General features: G+C 38.7%; 2 protein-coding genes across 2 annotated transcripts; one reads left to right on the top strand and one right to left on the bottom strand.

Moving 5' to 3' along the window:
• Positions 1–1,068: 1,068 nt before the first annotated feature.
• Positions 1,069–3,413, bottom strand: LOC110731432. The gene is made up of 3 exons (XM_021911294.1): positions 3,263–3,413; positions 1,939–3,113; positions 1,069–1,542 (listed from the first exon to the last, which is right to left on the bottom strand). The coding sequence occupies exons 1-3, from the start codon at positions 3,411–3,413 to the stop codon at positions 1,069–1,071; spliced, it is 1,800 nt and encodes a 599-aa protein (XP_021766986.1).
• A 20,311-nt stretch (positions 3,414–23,724) lies between these two features.
• On the top strand, positions 23,725–25,356 carry LOC110731431. The gene is made up of 3 exons (XM_021911293.1): positions 23,725–24,331; positions 24,437–24,624; positions 24,709–25,356. Exons 1-3 carry the CDS (start codon positions 23,725–23,727, stop codon positions 25,354–25,356), a joined length of 1,443 nt encoding a protein of 480 aa, XP_021766985.1.
• Positions 25,357–27,058: the final 1,702 nt, after the last annotated feature.

The following is a 27,058-nucleotide window of genomic DNA, read 5'->3' as shown; positions in this document are numbered from 1 at the left end:
ATAAGCCCACAAAGAGTCAATGAGTTTGGAGGACCAATCCTTTCTCGTTCTTGCCACCGTCTTTTCCAAAATGATCTTAAGCTCCCTATTAGTTACCTCCGCTTGACCACTCGTTTGAGGGTGGTAGGAGAGCCCTCGCTTATGGGATACACCATACTTATCAATAAGTCTAGCAAAAGTGTGATGCTTGAAATGTGACCCTCCATCACTAATGATAGCCCTAGGGACACCAAACCTCGGAAAGATCACCCTTTTGAATAAGTTCACAACCACCTTGGAATCATTTGTAGGAGAAGCCACGACTTCTGCCCATTTGGAGACGTAATCTACGACTACCAAGATGTATTTGTTCCCATTAGAAGAAATGAAGGGCCCCATGAAGTCTACTGCCCATAAATTAAAAACTTCAAGCTCAAGGATGGGGTTTTGAGGCATTTCATCCCTCCTAGAGATGTATGAGTGGCACATTGAGAGCACATCTTGGAACTCTTCATTAGGAACACATCTTCTCAAAAGTCCATCTACCCCTCTCTTCAACAACATAGGGTCATCCCATATATACTTCTTTGCTTCATGCTTGAGCCTTCGATGTTGTTGAGGAGTGAAATCCGGGGGTACGGCACTACAAGCCAAGTAGTTCACAATATCCGCATACCAAGGCTCCGATTTTGCCTCAAGAGCATATAAGACATCATCCATTAGGGCATCTTCAATTGGCAAACCATCCTCGTATATTCTTGCACCTCCCAACCTAGAAAGGTGGTCCGCCACCACGTTCTCGGCCCCCTTCTTATCTCTCATTTCGTAATCAAAGTCTTGAAGGACCAAGACCCATCTCAACAACCTCGGTTTGGCCTCCTTCTTGCTTATCAAATATTTGAGAGCCGAGTGATCGGTATACACTATTGTCCTAGAACCAATGAGGTAGGTTCTAAACTTCTCAAATGAATGAATAACCGCCAAGAACTCTTTCTCGGTAGTTGTATAATTCCGTTGAGCATCGTTGAGAGTCTTGGACAAATAGTATATAACATGAAGTTTCCCATCCTTTCTTTGTCCTAGAACCGGTCAAATGGCCTCGTCGCTTGCATCACACATTAGCTCGAATGGTAAAGACCAATCCGGTCCTTGGACTATGGGGGCGGTGCAAAGAGCCTTTTTCAACCTACAAAATGACTCATGGCAAGCTTCATCAAATACAAAATCTTTATCTTGCTGCAAGAGAGATGTGAGTGGCTTAGCAATTAAAGAAAAATCTTTTATAAAACGACGATAGAACCCGGCGTGGCCAAGAAATGACCTCACTTCCCTTACATTGGTAGGGGGTGGGAGTTTCTCTATGACCTCCACCTTGGCTCTATCCACCTCGATGCCGGCATGGGAAATTTTGTGCCCAAGAACAATCCCATTCTCTACCATGAAATGGCATTTTTCCCAATTCAACACGAGATTAGCCATCTCACATCTTTCCAAACAACGAGATAAGTTAGACAGACAATTTTCATAGGTGGTCCCTCCAACGGAGAAATCATCCATGAAAACCTATATTTCATCCTCAATCATATCACTAAAGATAGACATCATACATCTTTGAAATGTAGCGGGAGCGTTACAAAGCCCAAAAGGCATCCTACGGTACGCAAAGGTACCATAGGGACAAGTAAATGTTGTCTTCTCTTGAACCTTGGGATCAATCGGGATTTGGAAAAATCCCGAATATCCATCAAGAAAGCAATAGAAGGCATGCTTTGTAAGCCTCTCAAGCATTTGATCAATAAACGGTAATGGAAAATGGTCTTTGGAAGTGTTGGCATTCAATTGGCGGTAATCAATACACATACGCCAACCCGTAACAAGCCGGGTTGGGACTAATTGTTGCTTATCATTGACCATTACCGTCATACCTCTTTTTTTCGGCACTACTTGAACCGGGGATACCCAATCACTATGAGCAGTTGGATAGATGATCCCTGCTTCAAGTAGCTTGGAAACCTCTTTCCTCACAACCTCTTGCATGGAAGGATTAAGCTTCCTTTGTCGTTGCCTACACGGCTTAGCACCCTCCTCTAAATCGATTTTATGCATCCATAGGGAGGGGCTTATACCCTTAAGATCATCAAGAGTATAACCCAAAGCCTTCCTATGCTTTTTCAAGACATTTAGCAATGAGGAGGTTTGCTCTTCCGTGAGGTTAGCATTGACAATAACCGGGGAAGTATCATTAGCATCCAAAATGACATACCTCAAGCCCGAAGGTAGAGGTTTCAATTCTACCTTCGGAGCTCCCTTACCATTGGAGATCTCCTCCTTCTCTACCTTGAAGATTTCATGTGTTTGGAGCATCTCTTGGTCGGTGATTGTCTTCTCTTTCTCATCAAGTATTTCTTCATACAATTGCATCTCCTTTTGATCGCCTACTTCATTCTCATTCAACAAAACATTCTCAAGTAGATCATTAGAAGCATGCATATGAGGGTATCTAAACTCATTCATCAAATTTTCAATTGTATCTATTCTAAAGCATTCATTACTAGAGGAGGGTTGTCTCATTACCTTATTCAAGTCAAATTCAATAGAATCATTGTCAACCTTCAAGGCCATCTTACCTTCTTTGACATCGATGATCGCTTTAGAAGTAGCTAGGAATGGCCTACCCAAAATTATAGGAATTCTTTCATCTTCATCCATCTCAAGGACATAAAAACCCACCGGAAAGGTGAACTTACCAACTCTAAGGGGGATGTCCTCTACTTTCCCTATAGGCAATTTTGTGGACCTATCCGCTAGTTGGAGAGTGATGTTTGTAGGTGAAAGGCTTCCCACATTGAGCTTTTGGTAGACCGAGAAGGGCATTAAACTCACACTAGCACCTAGGTCACACAAAGCCTTCCCCAAATAGATCTCATTGATAGAACAAGGAATGGAAAAACTACCGGGGTCTTGCAATTTGGTTGGTAGCTTACTAGAGAGAATGGCACTACATTTTGCGGTTAGATTAACGGTCTCAACTCCTCTCTTTCCATTCAAAAGGTCTTTTAGAAATTTAGAGTAGTGAGGCATCTCCTTCATAGCATCCACAAAGGGTATAGAAACATGCAAGCCTTTAACTACTTCTAAAAACTTTTCGAATTGGGTATCAAGCTTAGACCTAGCAAATCTTTGGGGAAAAGGCAACCTCTCATTCCTAGGTTGGAGATTAAGGGGTAAAGGGTTTGCTCTTTGGTGCTCTCCTTTTCGGGTTCCTTCTCTTTTTCTCTCTCACCCCTCTCATGCTTTTCGGCACTTCCTTCTAGAACCTCACCCTCTCTTGATGACTCATCCTCAACCTCAAGTCCTATCCCTTTATCGGAACTCTTCTCAACATTTAAATCACTCTCAAGGATCTTCCCACTTCTAGTGGTAATGGCATACATAGATTTGGGGTTGACACCTTGGCTAGGTAAAGAAGAAGAGGAAGAAGGGGAGGATGAAGAACTTGGTTGGGCAATTTAGGAGATTTGGGTCTCAAGCATTTTCATGTGTGCCTTAATTTGTTTCTTTTCCTCCTCTTGACTCTTGTTGTAGCTCTCTTGATTCTTGATGAAATCTTGGAGCATGCCCATCATAGAGCGGCCTCAACTTGAGGAGGAGGTGTGTTAGAAATTTGGGCTTGTGGCCTAATTTGTTCAAAACCGGGAGGTCTATTTTGAGGCCTTCCATTTCCGGAACCGTGATTGGAATTAAAACGTTGTTGGTTGTTGGAATAGTGTTGTTGGTTTTGATTCGAATTGGGCCTTTGGTTTGATTAACTTCTTCCATTGTAATTAGAAGAGTTCCCCTTACCTTGGCCTTGGTTATCATAACTACCACCACTTTGATTCCATTGATTTTGATTCCAACCTTGATTTTGATTCCAACCGCGGTTTTGGTTTTGATTCCAATTTGGCCGCATTCCAAAATTTCCCTCACGGGGTACAAAATTCATAGCATTAACATCTTCAACATTATCATCATCATTTTCTTGGGAAGGGCTTTGATATTCATTAATGGACATGCATTGTTCGGAATTATGGTCATAGTTTCCACATATATCACAAAACATACAACCGGGAGGCATAACATTGTAATTAGAGGGAGAAGAAGTAGAAGGATTCATACCATGGCCTCTCTTGGTAGAAGGAGAGGAAGTATTTTGAGTGCTTGATTTCATGAGCTCCTCCATTTGTTTCGCCATCTTTGCCATTTGGTTGGAAAGATTTGTGATGGCATTGGTTTGCTCGATGGATTGCACCGTTCCTTTTCTTGAAGTGGCTTCCCTCTCACCTTCATACCAATCCTCATAATTCCGGACCACATCTTCTATTATGCTTTCAACTTCGTCCTCTCTCTAGTTCATAATAGGGCCACCGGCCTCGGCATCTAAACTTGTCTTGCTTTGGGGTGAAAGGCCTCCATAGAAAGTTTGAAGAATTTTGTAGTTGGGAATGCCATGATGAGGGCATTGTCTTTGGAGTTCCTTGTACCTTTCCCAAGCCTCACATAGAGACTCACCTCCCCTTTGGCGAAAGCTTTGAATTTTAGAACGAGCCTCGGCAGTCTTCTTATGATTATAGAACCTTGCCAAAAATGCCGTAGTAACCTCATTCCATGTTGTGAGAGAACCGGGAGGCACGTCATTATTCAACCAATGCTCGGATACTCCCATAAGAGAGAATGGAAACATCTTCAATCGAATGTACTATTGGGTTACTCCGTTGATCTTGATGGTGTCACAATACTTGAGAAATTATTTGAGATGCTCATGTGGGTTCTCAAACTTACCACCCGTGAATTGCCTCTTTTCTATCAAGGAGATGAAGTTAGGCTTGATTTCAAAATTGTTTGCTTTGGTAGTAGGAGCTAGGATCCCACTTTGAGAGGTATATGGTTCGGGTGCTCCAAGTTGCTTTAGTGACCTTTGATCACCCACGTTTCCTTGATCACCCATACTTTGTTGATTATGGTTATTGGAAAATGGGTTGGGATTTGAGCCTGTGGGTGATTCACTCTCCTCGCTTGAATTGGGTGAAGATGGGGTAGGGGAACTTCTCACTTCCTCTTGAAGTGGGTCTTCACCTCTCTCTCTTGCTTGTCTCCTCAATTGGGTTAGAGTACGCTCTAGCTCGTGGTCTATGGACACCAAAGGCCTAGAGCTATTAAGCCTCCTGTGCATATACAAATCTAAGCAAAAAGTGAGCACTGACAAGACATGGAAAAACAACAGAAAGAAACGAATGAACTAGTCTCAACAAGAAAATATACACACAATGGAAACCGTTTTCCCGGCAACGGCGCCAATTTGACAAAGGGTATTTTAGGTCGTTACTAAGACACCTCTATCAAATGATATTTGTGGTCCTAAACATGCAACTAAACGAGTATAGAGGCAAGTCAAGGGTCGAACACGGGGAAACGATTAAGCACTGCTATCTATCTCCTAAAGTTAATCTAGTTCGGTCAAGGAAAATAGTGGATGAATTAATGACTAAAGAGTATGTAAAATTAGTTAAAATAAATGCTAGGGGTAGGGGTCGAACATGCTATGAAGTCAAAGGAGCTAGGCTTAGGGAAGTAGGTTTACATGCAAACCAAGCAACTCATACAAGGCAAAGTCAAGAGTACTCTCTAATCACCTATGGGGATTAAGAGCTTTCCTAGTTAACATGCACTTACACTATCGTCATAAGGCATGCAATACTAAGGTTAGACAATAATCAATCACCCAATGACTATTCCTAAATCACACTATCGTCATGATTTAATTCAAGTCACTCAACCACAACATGCATATGGCCATAAACATGGAGTAGCCAAAAAGTATAGGCGCAAGGAAGATTTAATTGCAAGTATTCCAAACTAGCCTAGCCTATCATACATCAAATTCAAAGCATGTCTCCACCAAACCCCTAGCAATAAGAAAACTACTCACAATCCATAACCCTAACCACATTTACACTGATCAACAAAGTAATTAAGAAATTAATGAGAGAGATGATAATTTCACCAATTAAACCAACAAAGACGGGGAACTTTAAGCATATAACAAAAGAATAAAAAGAAGAATACCAATAGTTTCATTCAATACCAAGTGAGATGACAAACACCAATAAAGTTCCAAAATGCTTCCTCAAAATACCCAAAGTAGCTAAAATTGATAAATTGAAGATCTACACTAAGATCTATGGAAGAATTTCCAATACAAGAAAGCTAAAATTTATGCTAAGAATGTTCCTCTAAAGAGTATGCTGAAAGTTTCAATATGTGAATAATGAATGCTGCCTTCTCTCTCCTCTTCTCTGCTTTTTAAATCTGATTTCAGGTTACGGACCGCAACAGACAGGCGCGCCCGCGCTGCACAACGGCGCGCCCGCGCGCTAGATGGTGACGCGGCCGCTCCTAAAGAAGTGTGCCCGCTCAAAAATGGGTGTCACAGGATTGGGCCAACTCAGCGCGCGCCCGTGCCTATAGTTGCGCGCCCGCTCCAAACAGATGGTTCAATGCTTCGATCCTTTCTCTGGCTCCTTGTCAATTTGAACCGCAATCAATCTGCAATTACAAAATAGGAAGGCGAAGCGTAATAGAATGAAGAGGGAGGGGAGCAAAGCCTACCTAAACCAAATAAAAACACATTACGCAACACATAGGTAGACTACTTAAGTTAGGCAAAACATAACAAAAGCACACTAGGATGAACCGAATTATTGCTAAAACTACTAGAAAGAACTACCCTAGGAGTGACATAAACATCACTGATCAAGATCCCCTGATCTCCCTACCAAGTCTTGAGTTGAGGCATCTCAAACTGAGGACCATTGTCAAAAACCATAGATTAGCCACCCCGAACCGGGTGATGATATTCCTCCAGATTAAGGAGATCACGTCCTTTGTCTTGATGTTTTTGACCGCCTCCGCCTCTACCAATTTAGTAAAGTAATCCACAGCCACTAAGATGTAGCGCTTGCCGCCTGGTGCAGCCTTATAAGGCCCAAAATGTACATGACCTATTTAGCAAATGGTACTGGGATGTTGATTGCAATCAAGTCAGTAGCCGAACGATAAATTAGCTTGCCAAATTTTTTACACTTATCGCATTTTTTAACCAAATGCATGGCGTATGAATCAAGGGTGGGCCAGAAGTAGTGTCGCCTGGCTCTGACGGCCAAGGATCTGCCTCCTATGTGAGAGGCGCAAAATCCCGCATGCAATTCTTTGAGAACTTTTATCCCCTTTTTTGGGGTAACATACTTCAATAGAGGGTTCAAAAAACCTGCTTTAAAGAGCTCTCCTTGTACGGCCGCATCCTGGGGTGAATCAGGGAGCGTGTTGTTTGTCAGATATGCCCGAATACCATCCATCCAGGTAGAGCTTTTGTCAAGTACTCCAATGTGCTCTTCATCAGATTTACTCCATTTTTCCATAACTTCCTAGAAGATTGACAGAGGCGTATCACAGGAGGCGGAGGATGCCAATTTTGACAGAGCATCCGCCTGGTTGTTTTCAGACTTGGGCACATGACTTAGATGAAATTCTTCAAGTGTCCCAGCTTCAACCTTGTCTGCCTGCAAATATTTGATCATGGCCACATGGGTGGCTTCATATCACCATGGTATTGGCTTACGACCAACTGGGAGTCAGAGCAGGCGTCAATCTTTGTTGCCTCTGCCGCCTTGCACATGCAGATACTGGCTAGCAAGGCTTCATATCCGGCCTCATTATTTGAGGCCTGGAACTTGAAACGTAGTGCATGCTCGTACTTGTCCCCTTTAAGGGACTGATACATAACTTCTGCACCATAAGCGTTCATAGTGGAGCTCCCGTCCACATACACTTTCCAAACCTGATTAGTATTATCCGGCTCAGTCGGCCTTGTCATTTTGACAATAAAGTCGGTGAATGCCTGGCCCTTTTTTGCTTTCCTTGGTTCGAAAGTGATTTCTAGTCCTTGAAACTCAATAGCCCATTTGAGAATTCGGCTTGATGATTCTAGGGTCGTCATTGGCCGCTTCATCTGTTGGTAAGTGTGGACCACAACCGGATGTGCCAAGAAGTAATGCTTTAACTTCTTGACAACTATGTAAAGATTAAGGCCAAATATTTCGACCATGGGGTATCGAAGCTCAGCGTTCCTGAGAACGTGGCTAATGAAGTAGACCAAGAGCTGGATGTCGTCTTTTTTAGCTAAGAGAATGACACTGAGGGCATGATATGAGACAACCAAGTACATATAGAGCGTCTCTTTGGGTATAGGGCTTACCAGCCTTGGCAAAGAGTGAAAATGTTCTTTCAATTTTTGAAAAGCCGCCTCAGCATTATCATCCCATTCAAATCTAGTCTTCTTCATGATCGCCTAGAAGAAGTAGAGGCACTTGTCACCTGACCGGTTAAGGAATCTCCCCAACGCCAACAGGTAACCTGTTAGCTTTTGTACTTCCTTAACAGTGCGGGGTGACTGCATGTTGATAACCGCCATTATTTTTTCTGGGTTGGCCTCTATACCCCTTTAGTTAATCAAGAACCTGAGAAACTTCGGAGACTCAACACAAAGGCACACTTCTTAGGGTTAAGCATGGCCTTGTGCCGCATGAGTGTGGCGAACGTTTCTCGGAGATCAGCAAGGTGATCAGGCAGTTGCTTGGATTTAACTATCATGTCATCAATATACACCTCTATGTTCTTCCCAATCTGATTAAAGAAGATCGTATTAATCATTCATTGGAAATTAGCAGGCGCATTCTTCAAGACAAACAATATCACAGTGTAACAGAATAACCTTTTATTAGTGACGAATGCCGTCTTTACTTGATCTTTTTTCCACAGGGGACTCTAGTGGAAGCCTGAGTAGGCATCCATAAAACTCATCAAGGCATGTCCGGCTGTAGAGTCGACCAGGCTATTGATCTTTGGAAGTGGATAATTATCCTTGATTACATGGGTTCCGTCTGGATGAGAGGGCCTCTTGACGGGGTCCCATGTACAGATTGAGAATTCCTCAGTGACGAGGGGTGGACTAGGTCGTTATCTAATCCTCCCTAAGTCAAACTAAATTTATAAACACTTAACAAACCTATTTACGAGTATAGAGGCAAGTCTAGGGTCGAACTCAAAGGAACGGTAATGTTCAAATGCTTTTGATTTGGGTGCCTAAGCCAGGTCGAAGTCTAAGGATAGAAGGTAACAATAACAACTACTAAAACAAACAACCAAACAAATAAATTAATAGGGAATGGGATCAACAACCAATCATGACAATTAGTAACAACTCGGAAATACATACAAGTTAATGGTTGTGAAGACTAATGGCAAGCTCAATAGAAAGAGTCAACAAACTATCTCCTAGAGGTCAAACTAGCGCCAACTACGAGAGACTCTAACTAGGAGCATCACTAATCAAGCTCAATCGACAATTGAAATTCCTAAATCAATGGTCTGTATCATTAGAAACTACAATGCAATCTAGCATTATTCTCAAGGCCTATCGAATTACACACATGCAAACTTCCATTAATTGATTTAATCTCAACAATTAATCAACACAATCTCCAAATTAAGCACAATCAATCAATCATAAAAGTTTCACCCTATTCCCAGCAAACAATTATTGTTACATCATCATTAAATCCACAAACGACTATAGAAATCAAGATTCAACAATATATGAAGAACAAGTACACTAATCAAGCATCAAACATCAAAATCAATCCAAATTAACAAGAATATTAAACATAGCAATATAAGAGATAGAGTTTAGAAATACTCATTGATAATAGAGAATATCTTTAACACAATTATCACCATTAAATCTTTAATCTCTCAATCACCATTAAAATTTCTCACTTTCCCTCTCTAAAATCTACCCCCTAAACTATCCCTAAATCTATAGAGAGAAGCTCTCCACTAAGCTAAAATTATGAATTCCGTCATTACAAAATCGTTTTACAAAGAGGTATAAATAGGAGGCGCAAAGAAAAAACCGAGCAAGCAAATACCCAGGGGAGCGCGCGGCGCGGGCAAGGAGCCGCGCCCGCGCCGACAAGTGGTGCGCCCGCGCCCGTGTCTTGCGCGCTCGCGCTTCTCTGGGTTTCTTCGGCTCTTCTTGCGGTTTCGTGCATTCGCTAAGGTCTTCGAATGAACGAGCAATATGATGATGATGAACACTTAGGGTGGCAGTCCTAAAAAGCACTTGACAGTGGGTTCAACACCCCATCTTCATGAGAGCACGGCTTGAGAGCGCAAGAGATAGAACTTGTAGAAACCACTTCCTTGCATCTTGAGCTTTCCAATTGCCATGAGCTTTCTCCAAAATCATCTTCAACCTTAGTAAATCATCAATATCAAGACCCGGACCTCGTACAATACCTACAACCACGAAAATAGAGAAAATAAAGGAGAAAAGAGTAGAAAAACCAACAAAATGCACAAAAGCTACAAAATAAGAGAGGAAAGGTAAAACCAAGATCAAATGCATAAAACTAGGCATTTATTGAGCATGATAGCTATGAAAAGAGGAAGAAAACAACCTAAATGCTCATCAAATGGGTGCCATTTATGACACCCACCAAGCTTACCTTTTTCTCATCCTCGAGCATAACAAAACCAAGGGAGAAATGATGACCTTATTCAAACAAACAAAAGAAAAAGAGAAGAGACAAGAATATACACTAACTCACTTTCGTAGGAATCATGGTCAATTTTAGCAACTAAAGACAAGCCATTTAAACACCTAGATCGCCCTAGAGGATGAGTGATGCTTTCGTAAGGGTTTCCTAAGAGATTAACCTGTAACTCTCGTAATAATACAAACAAGGAAAAGCATGAAAAAGAAACAAAAATAAAAGGAAAGAAAACAAATGTTCATGAGTGGACTTTTTGTAAATGTACAAGCATAAATGAATGAAAATCTTTCTAAACACGTAAGGGAGTGCATGTTCTAAGATATGTAAGGTTGATTGAAATATAAGATATGATAAGCATAGAGAGCTAATGAAACGCGATTCACTTTCATCTCAAAACATTTTAGCACATTCTTCCAATTAGCTTTAAATCTACTTTTTAGTGAGCGTCTCTATAGTTCCTCGAAGGAACCGAAAAAAACAAATAGATTTGAGGTTTCTCGACATCTCCGACTTTGCATCCCCTTTCCTTAGGCTTTAACTCATAATGCCCTCCCCCGATATGTGACTCAACGACCTCTAGGTCGAAAGGTATTTCCCAATGGTTGTAACATAAGGGAAAAAGGGTGAGGGTAGGCTAAAATTTAAAAATTTTGTGGTATCCCTAATAGTGAAGCAAAGAAGGGCCGTTCTTAGAATCATAATCAAGTAATCACCAAACAAAAACAAATTAACACCCCAAAGTTTATTCAAAGCTATAACACAATCATATATACAAAAAGCGTCAGACGCTTCCCCCCAAGCTTGAACAAAGCATTGTCCTCAATGATTAAAATAGGGAGAAAGATACTTACATCAAATTTTTTTTGTATTTTTTCATTTTTCACTTTTTTTTTGCCAAAGCATTTTGAATTAGCTTTGCTTTTTCTCATTTTATTCATTATTTACTTTAATTATTGTCCTATCCTCTTTTAACTTTGGACGGCGTTTTCACCTTTGCATTTGAATGTCCTTTCCTTTTATTTTTTAACTTTGGACGACTTTTTCATTTATTCACTTGCCATTATTCACAATATATACACAACACAAGTTTTCTTACATAAAGAAACAATATCCAAACTCATATACCACAAACTCCGAGAACATGATCATTTGCTTCACAAAAACCAAAAATGTAACAAAAAGAAACAAAAGGCTCAAAGTAAAGATGTGGCTTGAAAAGAAGGGAAAAGGCTCAAATGTTTAGCAAGAAGGCAAATGTAAACCCAATGAACTAAAAATAAAGAAGATTATCCTAGAAAAGAAAAATACCACCCCGAAAAGATGCCTTTGTCATCCCTAGATGGTTCGGTCTCGTGTTTGAGAATTATGAGTCAAGATTCAAAATTAGGTCCGCAATAGTCAAGGATCCATGCTGCTCATGCAAGATATGTAGAAGGCTTGAAAACAATGAAACCTCACAAGGTTGTAGCAAAAACTCACTATTAGCTTCAAATTCACCAAAAGGGAGCAATTGCAAATTTTCAAAAACAAATAGAATCCGGCTTCAAGGTCCCAATAGTTCTAAACGACTACCTTAGCATACTCTATCCTAGAATCAACCAAACATACCTCAAACCGTGCACACTGTTACCATTTAAGAAGAAAAGAATTCAACTATACAAGTCCAAAAGTATTATATCAAAAACAAGAACAAAACAAAGATACATTGCAAATTTGCCTTGATAGAAACAAAAATCTTTTTGGGATTTTTCAAAATAAAGAACATGAAAATGCATATACAAATGTGCATGGCATATATGAATCAAAATCCCAACAAACAAGATAGAATACCCTCCCCCAAGCTTGAATGAGACAACATGCTCAAACATAAATCAAATATTCCACGAGAGGGGAAAACAAAGAGATCAATCAACAATACCAACACATGTCCAACAAGTGATCAACCAATGGAGAAAAAACAAGGAAAGATATTACCGGATTTTAGGTGGGTGTAAATACCTGCAAATGACCCAATTCAACCTTTCAAAGCCAATTTCCTCAAGAATTGAAACTTGCTTTCGATATGCTAGAAAAATAGGAGTCAATCTTCCTTGATTCTTGATTCAAACTAATGTACCAAAGTATATCAAGTCATGTACCTAGTAAAAGGCACACAAACATTTCCATGAGAGAAAATCTATTCTAAAAAGAAAAGAAAATGAAAGCAATAAAACACAGGTTACTTCCCGAGAAAAAGGCTTTCTTAAGGTCCAAGCTTGACCGCTCTATTAAAATAGTATTGCAACGATCGCAAGAGCTTGTCAAATGCACTAATACACATTTCGTAAGAGAGAAGGTAGACAAATGACGGGAAGAGAACGTGAAACAAGGATAGTGCACGCAAGTGAGGATAGAGATGCCAAGAAAAGGAAGAAGAAGAAACAAAAGAAAATTTAACAAAATATGAAGTAAAAGAAAAAGAAGAAGAAGAAGAAGAAGAAAAAGATGGCAAACTCTCCTCAAAATATTTTTGGGTGGCAACATCACCCTTTTCCTCAATTGGGGACAAATGAGCCACATACAAATCATCATAGACAAGAGGGTCCCCAATTGGCTCATTGACAAAGGAAGGGAGGAATATAGGAGTGTAGGGGATATGGTTTAAACTCCTTGAGAAAGGGACATGAGAGGAGGAAATAGGGGCTATGGTCTCAGTAATGAACTCTTCCTCACCACTATGCCTTAAATCACCTATAAGAGCATGGAAATAAATCATAGAATCCTCAAAAGAAGAACACTCACGATCACCATCTCCCTCAAACATCCAACTCCAAAGAGGAACCACATAAGCTCTTCCAATACAATCATGCTAAACAATTCCCTCAACTTCCTTAAAGCCCAAAGTCTCAAAACCATGCATGAATGGATGCAAATTCATTTCAAAATCATCTCTCTCCCATGAAATATTCTCAATGAACTTACTTAAAATGCTATGGGTATTCCTTTGACACTCAATAAACACATAGGACATAACCTCAAACAAGTCCAAATACTCATGGATAGAAGAGTCACATTCATACACTTGAGACTCATCACAATCAACAAAGGAAGGGAAGTCTAGATTAAAAATATCATCAAAATCATCATCACTCCTATGCTCAAGAATAGGATCCTCATACACTTTTGGTTGCTCGTGAATATCATCATCATCATTCTCAACACACACATTGGATTTGGAGTTTTTATAAACAAGCATCAAGAGTGATATTTGGCGTTCTAGCTCTTCACTACTCCTTATTCTCTCCTCCATTAGAGCTTCCCAATTAGCAATAGGAGATTCAAAAGGTGTAGAAAGTTGAGGCTCAACAATAGAAGAAGAGGTACAACCAAGATTGGAAGAATTAACATTAGGATCATAAGCATATATATCACATTGGGGAATGGGGGCACAATCAAACATATGAGATTTGTCAACTCGAGCATGCACCTCATTATTATGAATAAAAGAGGAAATAGAATTGAATGCATTTGTTCTAGGTTCACTAATGGGATCATGTGACAAATTATGGGAAATCATGCTAACATTAGAAGAATCAACACAGTGCACATCAAAATTAGAAACATGATTACCCCAATTATGAACATCCCAAGAAAACCAAACACAGAACTCCCAAGCATCATCAATTGAAAATGCTCTAAATCTACCATTATGCATACATTCAACTTCATTCCTAGTTTGTTCATTCAAACCAAAATAACAAATCTCACAAGCCTCTCAAAGACTACAATAATGATAGTCAAGAAATCCCTAAGTCTATGGAAATATTCACAAAAAGGCTCATTGTTATTTTGAGGAAATGAGAAACATGCCATTTTTTTACAAGCAAGAAAAAATCAAATTAAAGACAAGTATATACAAATACCTAGACTCAAGAAATCAAAAATACTCAAACATAGACACCGTTCCCCGGCAACGGCGCCATTTTGACGAGGGGTGGACTAGGTCGTTATCTAATCCCCCCTAAGTCAAACTAAATTTATAAACACTTAACAAACCTAAATACGAGTATAGAGGCAAGTCAAGGGTCGAACCCAAAGGAACGGTAATGTTCAAATGCTTTCGATTTGGGTGCCTAAGCTAGGTCGAAGTCTAAGGATAGAAGGTAACACTAACAACTACTAAAATAAACAACTAAACAAATAAAGTACTAGGAATGGGATCAACAAGCAATCATTACAATTGTAACAACTCGGAAATACATATAAGTCAATGGTTGTGAAAACTAATGGCAAGCTCAATAAAAAGAGTCAACAAGCTATCTATTAGAGGTCAAAATAGTGCTAACTACGAGAGACTCTAACTAGGAGTACCACTAATTAAGCTCAATCGACAATTGAAATTCCTATATCAATGGTCCGTATCATTAGAAACTACAATGCAATCTAGCATAATTCTTAAGGCCTATCGAATTACACACATGCAAACTTCCATTAATCGATTTAATCTCAACAATTAATCAACACAAACTCCAAATTAAGAACAATAAATCAATCATACAAGTTTCACCTTATTCATAGAAAACAACTGTTCAAGAATCATCATCAAATCAACAAACTACTATAGAAATAAAGATTCAACAATAAACAAAGAACAACTGCACTAATCAAGCATCAAACATCAAAATCAATCCAAACTAACAAGAATATTAAACAAAGAAATAAATGAGATAGAGTTTAGAAATGCTCATTGATAATAGAGAAGATCTCCAACACAATTGTCACCATTGAATCTTCAATCTCTCAATCACCATTGAAATTCCACACTTTCTCTCTCTAAAATCTACTCCTAAATTAACCCTAAAACTAGAGAGAGAAGCTCTCCACTAAGCTAAAATTATGATCTAAAATTTTGAATTCCATTCTTACAAAATCGGGTTACAAAGAAATATAAATAGGAGGTGCGAAGCAAAAACTGAGCAAGCAAATACCCAGGGGAGCGCGCCCGTGCGGGCAAGGAGGCGCGCTCGCGCCGGCAGGTGGTGCGCCTGCGCCCGTGCCTTTCGCGCCCGCGCTTCTCTGGGTTTCTTCGGCTCTTCTCGCGGTTTCGTGCGATTGCTAAGGTCTTCGAATGAATGCGCAATATGATGATGATGAACACTAAGAGTGGCAGTCCCAAAAATAACTTGACAGTGGGTTCAACACCCCATCTTCATGAGAGCACGACTTGAGAGTGCAAGAGCTAGAACTTGGAGAATCCACTTCCTTGCATCTTGGGCTTTCCAATTGCCATGAGCTTGTTCCAAAAGCATCTTCCACCTTAGTAAATCACCAATATCAAGACCCAAACCTCTTAAAATACCTACAACCAAGAAAATAGAACAAATAAAGGAGAAAAGAGTAGAAAAACCAACAAAATGCACAAAAGCTACAAAATAAGAGTGGAAAGTTAAAACCAAGATCAAATGCATAAAATAGGCATTTATTAAGTATGAAAGCTATGAAAAGAGGAAAAAACAACCTAATTTCTCATCAAATCGGTGCCATTTATGACACCCATCACTCACGAGATATTTTGAAGCTATCATGATAAGTTGACGTGGATGTCGACTTAGACACCTGCTGGTTCTTCTTTTGATCGATGTAATATCGAGCATCAGAGAATGTCTTTTTGCTACCATCTCGGCTGTATATGCCAGATGGCCTTTCTTGTTACCGTTTTTGGGTAACAAAGTCTTGAGAGGTCGATTTGGGGTCAAGCCTTCTCCTTTGGAGCAGGGTGAGGAGTTGGATGATGGTCCCTGACCGACTTTTATTTTCCGGCCTAGGCTGGTTTTTTGGCCGACTGTTCCTTCCCAGGATCAGCCGCCTGCTTGGTGATTAAGTCTTTGCTTTCACCTTTGAAGCTGCTTATGAATTTCATGAGCTCATCTCGGGTGACTGGGGCGATCTTGTCGCCTGGGATGGATCAGCCGGCTGCCTTGAGGGTTTGCTTGTCTCTCCAGGGGACCTGTTTGTACCCGCCTGGGCAGCATTGTGCTCCTCCCTGTCTTTATGACAGATGCGTTTAGAGATGAAGGACCCATCGTGGGCCACATAAGTTTTGATGTCTCCATCGTCACTAGAGTTATGATCCAACTGGACCTCTACATTTTTCAGAGGCCGGTTGCAACTCTGGAGGCGGTACAAGTAGATCTTGTGAAGCCATCTTTGAGGTACTCTCCCCACTGACGGTGCCAAATGTTTCGGGCATTTTTATGTCTCTTAGATGAGTTACAACTCGAAGACTGGAACCGACAAGGGAGCCTATATCTACAAAACAAACGGAGCTCCAAATGGTTGGAGGTCCGCCTCGGAAGATTAAGTTAGTACGGATTCGGGGAAAAACGTGCGGAAAGTAAGTATCTTCTCGGATTTCGAGATCAGGTATTATCTATTTTCGGGAGCAATAAATGTCTTAATGATTAAGACGTAAAGTTCAAAAGGGCCCAAATTATTAGGGGGAATCTCCCTATTTATAGGGTTTTAGAAAAGCGTGCCCTGTCATAGGGTTTGTTGACCAAGGAGTAAGGGGAGCGCCGTTTTGCGGTTCACCTTGGGATTTGGGCCTTGAAGGCCACCATTCATAGGAGGCATATAAGAGAAACATGTGTCATAATCTGGGGAGTCCATTTGGACACTTCTTGGAGCAACACGTGTTACCCTCTCATTGGTCCACTTAATGGGGTATAAATACCCAAATCACAAAGTGACCCTACTTAAGGGAAAAAGTGACCCTAATCAAGGATCAAAATTACCTTAATCATGGAAAAAGTGACCCTAATCAAGTGCAAAAGTGACCCTATGAAAGGAAAAAAGTGATCCCAATGAAGGAAATAAGTGACCCTAACTCAGTAAAAAAGTGACTTTAATTAAAGTGAGGGCTATGCCCATTTGAAGTTATAAAAACGATTGTTAGTACATCAACAATGGTGATAAATGACACATACCAATACGCAAGTATTATGTAGGCTTTACGGGGCTTGAACCCACACCATGTACCCTGTTGTACATTACTCTACCAATTAAGCTAATAGCCTTGAGTAAAACACTTTCATATTTCATAGATGCTCCACCTGTCACCACAATCCACCCACCAATGTTAAAATAAAACACAAATGCATTGCTTCCAAAACTTGACTTAATTGTTTTGAAATAAAAGACAAAAGTGACTGTAATCAAGTGCAAAGGTGACCTTAACCAAGTAAAAAAGTGACCCTTTCTTGAAAGAAAAAGTGACCTCAAATGAGTATAAAAGTGACTTAAATTTAAAAGTTACCCTAACGAATAGGGCTATGATGCAGTAATTAGAAGATACTTATAATAACCAACAATGGTGACACACAAAATAAACCAATAAACAATTATTATGTAGGCTATTCGTGGCTTTAACCCACACCATATACATTATTGTACATTGCTCTACCATTGAGCTAATAACCTTAAATCAAACACTTTCCAATTCTAACATAACAATGGCAAGACAATCCACATATTAAAGGAGACTCAATATCTACTATCTTTAAAACTTGGAAGATGCAAAGAGTTAGCAAATGGGAACATTGATTTCTCAAAGGAATAGTGCCTTGACCATATTTTACTTGCATGTTGTTTCTATTTGCGAAATTGCCATTGCTTTTGTCTACTTCTTTAGTTTTTAATTCTGGTTTATACATTGAGAATCATTAGGTGTTTTTGCATGAGAAATTATCTTTTTTTCCTTGTTTTAAGGCATGTGTTTTTTAGGTGGGTTAGATATATTTGTAGTAGATATTTTCACTGTGATCTCATATATATACATTCTCTATTTGTTTGAGTGGAGAAGGTATTCTGTTTCTCGAAGTTGTTCATCTATGTTTTAATTCCTCTGAGCTCGAAGGTAATTTCCAATTACTTATCTATTTCTAATTTCCAGAAATCTATTCATTATATTTTTCGAGTTAGTTTTCTAGAGGTTGAAATTGATTTCGAATTTTGTATTTGGTTAAGTGTTTGTTGATTGTTTATTTTTATATTTTGAAGTTAGGGGGGTTGGGAATTTCTATGATTATTGCATGCACTCTGTGATATTTAGCGAGTTCAATCGTGAAATTGATTTTGAATTTTCTATGATTTTTGCATGCATTCTGTAATAATTAGGGAGTTCAAGGATGAAATTGAATTTTGTATTTTGTTCACTGTTTCTTGATTGTTTGGCATGCATGTAAGTGTTTGCGGTAATTATTATGTGATTTTTGTGTGATGGTGTCTTGAATTTTCATTCTGAGGTTCAAAAATTGGTATGCATGGATATTTAAATTAGTTGAATGCATTGTTTAGCACATGAATATGTGTACTTGATTTAAAGTGCTAATAATTTATTTAAGATTTCATTATTATGGTTTGAGAGTTGGCATGCATGTATGTGTTTTAATTCGATTGGAATTTTCAAAGAGTTGGTATGCATTTGAGGGTTCTTGATGGTTTAGAATACTAATATTTATAATTGGGTATAATTTAGATGAATAAAATTGCAAATCAGTGATAAGTATATAAGGAGGATGCTATAATCGTGATTAGTGATTTATATTCTATACTTATATTGTAACATTGTGATGATATAGATGATATGTTTACTTTTGCAACTAAAAAGAACAATTGACAATATTAGCTCTAATTAATTTGTTTATCATGAATTAACATTAGATCTTTATGTGGTGGTGAAGAGATTCTGTTCACTGTTGTGGTTGTTCTCGAAATGTATGGGTTGAAGTTGACATGATTTTCTTTATGATTTGTTGATATTTAGCTTTTTGTTTATGATTTTATATGACAGTTGGTATATTTTGAGGACTAAATTTTTATTTATTTTGTGATTGTAGCAAATCTAGAACACTCAGGTTTTTGTATGTAGTTTATGTGGAATGTTAAGGGTAAATTAAGGTGAACTTTTTCTATTGGTCCAAGTTAATAAATGTAGGAAATGAAGGTGGTATAATATTTATTGGTCTATAGAAAGAAGTTTGAAATGGCTTGGGTGTGATAACTTTCATTGTATCTTATTTGGGTTGACCTTAGTCTAAATTGGTTGATCATATGTTTATTATAGGTTATGGATGCTCCACTCACACAAGTAGTGATTTCATTTCGTCCTCTGTTGAAGCAAATTACCAGATGTTTGAACTTCCCTAATCCAGAATACCAATATCTCAATCTTCGGAGAAGCATTGCTTGTGTGGCTATTAGGAGTGATAGTAGTGATGTTCCTGTTGTTTACCTCGATGGAGATTCGGAGAGTGTAGATGAATCGTGTGAAATTGCAGCTAGAAAAGCCGTGTATGATCTCATGAAAAAACATGATATAATTGTCGATGATGTAACATCCTTACAGAAAAATATGTTTGAACATTGTGGACGATTGTATAATTATAAAAAAGAGGAATTGGAGGGAATTGAAAAAGAAGAATCTAAGGTTTATTTTCAAGGAGGTATTTCTACTGAATCTGGTATCAATCAGAGGAAAGTTGTTATTGATTTTATTGAAGTGTTGAGGTATGTTATAAAGTGTGTTGATATAAAGTGTACTTCAATTGAAACTATTGAGCAATTTCCTAATCACTATATTTCATGGTTTAACATCATCCATCATAAGAATAGTTCAGGATTTTGGTGTTTGTTTAGTGATTATTGTACAAGCCAAGATGCGGCTAAGCAAGATCTTGTTATGAATGTTGTTGACTATCTCATTGATGTGTGTAATCTTGAGATAGTGGATGCTAATTATAGGGCAACGACTTGTAGGTTTGATGTTGTGTTTTGTGTTTTGGAAAGGGAAAGTTTTTAAGTGCAAAGGAGCGAGTGTTAGGAGTTATAGAGCCGTTGGAACCTTCAACGGGACTTGTAGAACAAGACTACTTAGCTGGTGTAGGGAAGGAGTCTAAAGGAGCAGTGCCTATTCCACCTGATGTAACTTTCAATAACACTGATTTTAGGTTTCGAGTTTCAGAATCATCGGGAATCGCTGATTCTAGTAGTGATGTGTTTTCAGAGGTGGCAGGCTCAGGAGATTTACATGGTTGATTGAAGCGTATAAGGTTTCAAAGGATTAGACTTTTTTTTTTGCTCTTTTAACTAAGTAAGTTTTTGCTATAATCAAAATGTATAAATGTTTTGTGAATGTATGTTGTTGTTGATTAAAGTGTTTATGTATTGAACTCTTATTAGTACATATATGGGGGTTTGTATTCGGACATATGGTTATGTAATTGATGTAATGGATCAAATATATTCTATGATAATGAATTTTTTGTGTCGACTTTTGTTTTACAAGCTTCACTATTAGCTGCTTTTAGACTTTAACCAAATTTACATTAAAGGTTTATTGCTTGTTTTGTTATATCAGTTCAGGGGATTCAGATCACAAGTTGTGTGCACAAAATTTATTGAATAGTTGATATAACGAGAATTTCAAGGACAACGTATCGTGGATTTTTCATATAGTTTCGGAAAATGAGTGAGTTTAACTTGTTGTTTAAGATAATTTTAAAGAATAAATTGGTTTATAATCAGGACGTTTGGGTATTAATGCTTATCAATTTTATGTCTGTTATTGATCATCTGGATCGCTTAATACAAGCACCGTCGACATCAAAAAATTATAAAACTAAACGTCTAAGAGGTTTGGAAATTGGAAGTGATGAAGTAGAAGATGCAAATGTATAAAAAAACAAAGATTAGAGTTCAACAAACAAGTAATTTCAATTTTTTTTTGTTAGTGCTATGTACTTTATTCATTTTTCTGTATAGAAGTGATTTGAACATTAATATTAACGATTTTCGTGTTTATTATTGTAAGCACCTTTGTCAACGAAGAGCTATGAAAGTAAACGATGTCCAGATTTAAAAGGTGAATGTGGTAATGAGACACAAAGGTATGTAGATGCTGGTTATTTTAATAATCATCTCAGAATACAAAAAATATGGTATATCATTGTTATTATTTTGATTTTCAAAATTTGTTTGAACGTGTGTGTAATTTCTATTTTAAAGTTTACAAGAACATTTAAATGAAAAGGCTACAAGAGAAACAAGTAAAAAAGTTGAAGTGACAAGTAATTTCTTAGTCATCTTTTTTGGAATTACGTATTTTTTAAAAATGAACATCAAAGAGAAAGTTCAATATGCTAATTTTAAGTATTCATATTTAATACAAAGGTTCCAGATGCAATAATTGGGAAGAAGATTCCTACTAAAGCTTATAAGCTTCCTGCACCAACTTACTGTCACAGATGTTTGGCTAAAAAATTTGCCTTTGAAGCACTTCACTTTTGTTGTGATGATGGGGAAGTCGTGTTGTTGTGAATGATTATCCTACGCAGCTTGTGTGGTTATTAACTTCTATGGATGAAGAAGCAAAACATTTGAGGAAGTATGTGCGACTATATAACAATTTGTTCGCTTTTACTTCAATAGGCGGCGATTACAACGCTAAGACAAAACAAGGAATATATGTTTTTAAGTTACATGGCCAGATTTATCATAAGATTTCCAGTTTAGTTCCTGGAGAAAGGGGCCAAGAGATTTAAGGAGGTTTGACTTTCGTTGACTTTCTCTCTTCTCTCTCTTCTCCATGGTTAGTCGATTTTGATCGGTTTCTTCATCAATCTTGATCTTCGATGGCTAAGAAGAAGAAGCAGAACAATTCTACACCTCAATTAGTACATCATAGGAGCTCTACAGATACAATTTTGCAGAATTTGCAAAACTCAAGTACTACTTTTGTTCCAAGCCCGATTCAGGAGGTAGATGAGCTTGTCACTCCGGCGCCGGCATTAGTCAATCCGTCTTGTGGTTCTATTCCCCGGAGTAATGCTGAAACTATTGCACTATTTGCTGAAGCCATTTCTAGACCAGCATCTTCGATTTCCAATAAAACAGTACCTAGGGTTTCTAGGTTTACTATTCCATTGGATGCTGGAGCTGCTGCTCATCGATCTGAACCAGCTGTTCCCGATTCTCACTATGTACCTCCCTCGGAACAGAACTTTCACAAGGATGGTGAAGATCAAAGCTCATTCTCTGGAAAGTTGGCTGCTAAGGGAGCTCCCCTGTTCTTTGTTGCCCCGGTGGTTCAGAATGGGAAGCAGGTAGCTCAGCTTCAGGATTCTAAACTTTTGGAAGGTAATAAGAAATGGTCTAATGCTTTAGTTTTCTATGTTGTTGGTCATTATCCTACCATTGCTGCTGTTCATCGTTTTCTAGCTCAACAATGGCATGATGTGAAGAAACCAGACATTTTTTGGCACGACGATGGGTATTTTATCATTAATTGTTGCTCAGTTAGTGATAAGGATGCTATTCTTTGCTCTGGTCCGCATATGTTCATGGGAAAACCAGCAATCATTAAACCTTGGAGTCCTAAATTTGATTTTGGTGCTGAGATTTTGAGAACTGTTCCATTATGGGTTAAGTTCCCAAACATACCTTTAAATTGCTAGGGTCCTGAAACTCTTAGTCATATTGGTAGTTTGCTTAGTATACCAATTTGTTCTGATGAATGTACTACAAGACAACTAAGAGTTTCCTTTGCTAAAGTTCTAATAGAAATTGATGTTACCAAGCCATTTCCTAAATCTGTATTTGTGGAAATCCCCTCGAAGGAAACTTTGGAACTTAAGGTATTCTATGAATGGACTCCACCCTTTTGCTCTAAGTGCAATAAAGTGGGCCATGATTGTTTTTTCAAAGTGCCAACAGCTCCTAAGCATTCAGTGACTGCAGCTCCCAAGCAGTAAGTGACTGCAGCTCCTAAAGTGCAGCAAGTCTGGGTTGCTAAGCCTAGTCAAGCTCCTGCTCCTGTTGTTGATGTTGATGCTTTTGTTCATGGGCAATATGTTATCACTCCACAGGTTCATACTTCTCAAAACTCAGATGAGGGGTGGAGAATAGTTGGAAGGAAGACAAAAAGTCAACAAACTAGGGTAAATCAGCCTGCTTCTACCTCTAATGCTTTTGTTTCTTTATTTGCAAATGAAATGGATGGTGCAGGTGGTTTCACTATAAATCCAAGCGGGGGTGAGGGTAATCCCCCTTTGGTGTCATGATTTACTCTATCTGGAATGTCAGGGGCCTGAATGACCATGGCAAAGTTGCCTCTGTAAAGAGGTTGCTTCATTCTCATTCAGTTGATGTTATTGGCCTTCTTGAAACAAAAGTCAAATCAAAAAATGTTTTCACTTACCAAAAGAAGTTTGGCTCTTCTTGGCTTTGGGTGTGCAATTATGATCATTCTCCTAAAGGAAGGATTTGGCTTGGTTGGAATGCAGATAGAGTAACTGTCAATGTCTTAAAGATTCATGAGCAGTTTATACATTGTAGTGTCCTTTTTAAGGATCTTTCTACTCAAATTCATCTCACTGTTATCTATGGGCTTCATTCTATTCATGATAGGCTTCCTATGTGGGAAGGGATTAGGAACATCTCTATTCAGCATTCTCCATGGCTCTGTGTAGGTGATTTTAACTCTGTTCTTCATACTTCAGACAGGCTTCATGGTACTAATGTCACTGATTATGAGACTAGAGATTTCCAGAGTTTTGTTGATGATTTGGACCTCACTGAGGTCAAGAGCAAAGAAACTTTTTACCCTTGGTCAAATAAGGCTCACACTGGTCCTAGAACTCTTTCTAGGATTGATAGAGTCTTTGGTAACCAAGCTTAGCTGGCCTCTCATGGGCATGTTGAGACTGTCTATCTTCCCCCTTCTTTATCTGATCACAGTCCAGTTCTTTTGGATATTTGTCCTGCTCCAGCTGGGAAAGGTAGACCTTTCAGGTTTCTAAACTGTATTGCTGATCATCCTGATTTCCTTGATACTGTTTCTCAGGCTTGGTGTTCTGGTGGTTCTGTCTGGCAGAAGCTTAATTCTGTGAAGTCTAGTATCAAGTCTCTTAATAGCAAGCAGTTTGGCTACATTGTTGAGAAGATTGATCAAGCTAATGTTGAGCTGGCTAGAATTCAGAACTTAATGGCTTAGAATCCTGATGATTTGGATTTATATGTTAAAGAATCTGATGCTATTAAGGTTGTCAAACACTGGAATGATATTCAAGAAAGCATCTTCAAACAAAAGTCTAGGATCAACTGCATTAAGCTTGGAGATGGCAATTCCCATTATTTTTTCTCTGTGATGAAGAATAGAAAAGCAAGGAACAGAATTGACTCCATCTTTGACTCTAACCAGGTTTTGCTTAAGGATTCGGATGCTATTTCTCATGAGATTATCTCTTTCTATAAGTCTCTTTTAGGGACTCAGGCTCCTTGGCTTCCTGTTGTTGATCTTGTTACTATGAGGAGAGGTAAACAGCTTAGCTCTGTTTCTCAGAGCTATCTCATTCAGCCTGTTTCTCATGCTGAAATTGATGCTGCTCTTAAGGGAATTGATAGCACTAAAGCTCCTGGTATTGATGGCTTTAACTCCTTTTTCTTTAATAGAGCTTGGCATAGTGTGAAAGATGTTATTTATGCTAGTGTTATTGATTTCTTTACTAAAGGGAACTTGCCTAAGCAATGGAATTGCACAACTATCACTCTTGTTTCTAAAATCCCTAATGCTTCCCATGTTAAGGATTTTAGACCTATAGCTTGTTGCACTGTGGTTTATAAGCTCATTTCTAAGGTCATAACTGCTAGACTTGCTGCTATCACTGGTGAGGTCATTGATGATGCTTAACCAGGTTTCATTCCAGGCAAGCACATTGGTGACAATATCCTTCTTGAAACTGAGTTGATCAAAGGTTATGATCACAAATTTATTTCACCTAGATGCATGGTTAAGGTGGATCTGAAGAAAGCCTATGACTTAGTTGAGTGGGGATTCTTGATTACTGTCATGCAGGAGCTTGGTTTTCCTCAGAGATTTATTAACTGGATCTGGACCTGTCTTACTTCTGTCTCTTATACTATTCTTATCAATGGTTTCCCTGCCCCTCCCTTTGAAGCTAAGAAAGGTTTAAGACAAGGTGATCCTATGTCTCCCTTTCTTTTTGCTATTGGTATGGAATACTTTTCCAGATGCCTTGATGAGCTTAGGTTAACTCCTGATTTTAGCTTTCAGCCTAGATGTGAAAAGTTAAACCTAACTCATATGATATTTGTTGATGATCTGTTGATGTTTTCTAGAGCTGATAGTGTTTCTATTAAGCTTCTCTTCCAAGCTTTCTTGAAATTTTCTGGTGCTTCAGGGCTTTCTGCTAATCTTGATAAAAGTGAAGTTTACTTTGGAGAAGTTTCTGTTGATGTTCAAACAGAACTCAAAGAGCTTCTTGGTGTTTCTCAAGGTTCTATTCCTTTAAGATATCTTGGGGTCCCTCTCTCTTCTAAGAAGCTTACAATTGCTCAGTGTAGGCCTTTGCTGGAGAAAGTGACTGCTAGAATTCAAGGGTGGATGGCTCCAGTTGGTTAAGAGTGTGATGTTTGGTAATCAGACATATTGGGCTCAAATCTTTATCTTACCAAAGAAAATTCTGAAAGAGATTGAGGCTAGATTTAGATGCTTTCTTTGGACTGGCTCCTCTGCTCTTGCTAGGAAATCTTTGGTTGCTTGGAACTATGTCTGTCTTCCTAAAGTCTGTGGTGGCTGGAACTTGCTTTCTCTCCCTGAGTGGAATAAGGCAGCTGTCACTAAGTTACTTTGGGATATTGCTCACAAGGCTGGTAATCTTTGGGTTAAGTGGGTCCATATCTATTATTTCAAGCATAAAGATTGTTGGACCACTCTTATCCCTGCTAAATGCTCTTGGTTTTTGAAGAAAATTCTGAGTTGTAGAGATATTATGAATGATCAAAGGGCATGGGATGGTTTCATACAGGGCAATAAGATGAAAATCAAGAAGCTTTATGCTGCTATTAGGCCTCAAGTCCCTAAGGTTCCTTGGAAGAGGGTCATTTGTCATAACTTGGCAACTCCTAAAAGTGTGTTTATCTTGTGGCTAGCTTTGTGGGATAGGCTTGTCACTAAGGATAGGTTGCTACAATGGCACATCTTTTGTGATCCAAGGTGTTTCTTTTGCTTGAATAGTAATGAAAGTGTTCAACACTTATTCTTTGATTGTGATTACTCTAGACAGGTTTGGAACAAGGTTTTGAGTATTTTACATGTTTCCAAGCTTGTTTAGCAGTTTGATGATGAGATTGAATGGTTGAAGAAAACCTGCAGAAGTTCCAGAATGAAAAACAAAGTGACCCAAGTTGCCTTCACTAAAACAGTCTATGGTATTTGGATACAGAGGAATGCAGTTTTGTTTACTAGTTGTTGCAAGCCTATTGATGTTCTAGTTAAGGATATTATCTTTCACTCAATTTGTAGAATCCCAGCTGGAAGCAAATACTTGATTGTGTAATTTTTTGCTTAGTTAGTTTTGACAGGGAGCTGC

The sequence above is a fragment of the Chenopodium quinoa genome, unplaced genomic scaffold, assembly GCF_001683475.1.
Source record: "Chenopodium quinoa cultivar QQ74 unplaced genomic scaffold, ASM168347v1, whole genome shotgun sequence".
Taxonomy (NCBI): domain Eukaryota; kingdom Viridiplantae; phylum Streptophyta; class Magnoliopsida; order Caryophyllales; family Amaranthaceae; genus Chenopodium; species Chenopodium quinoa.
The sequence above is the reverse complement of the archived record's forward strand: the minus strand, read 5'-3'. Positions and strand labels throughout refer to the sequence as shown.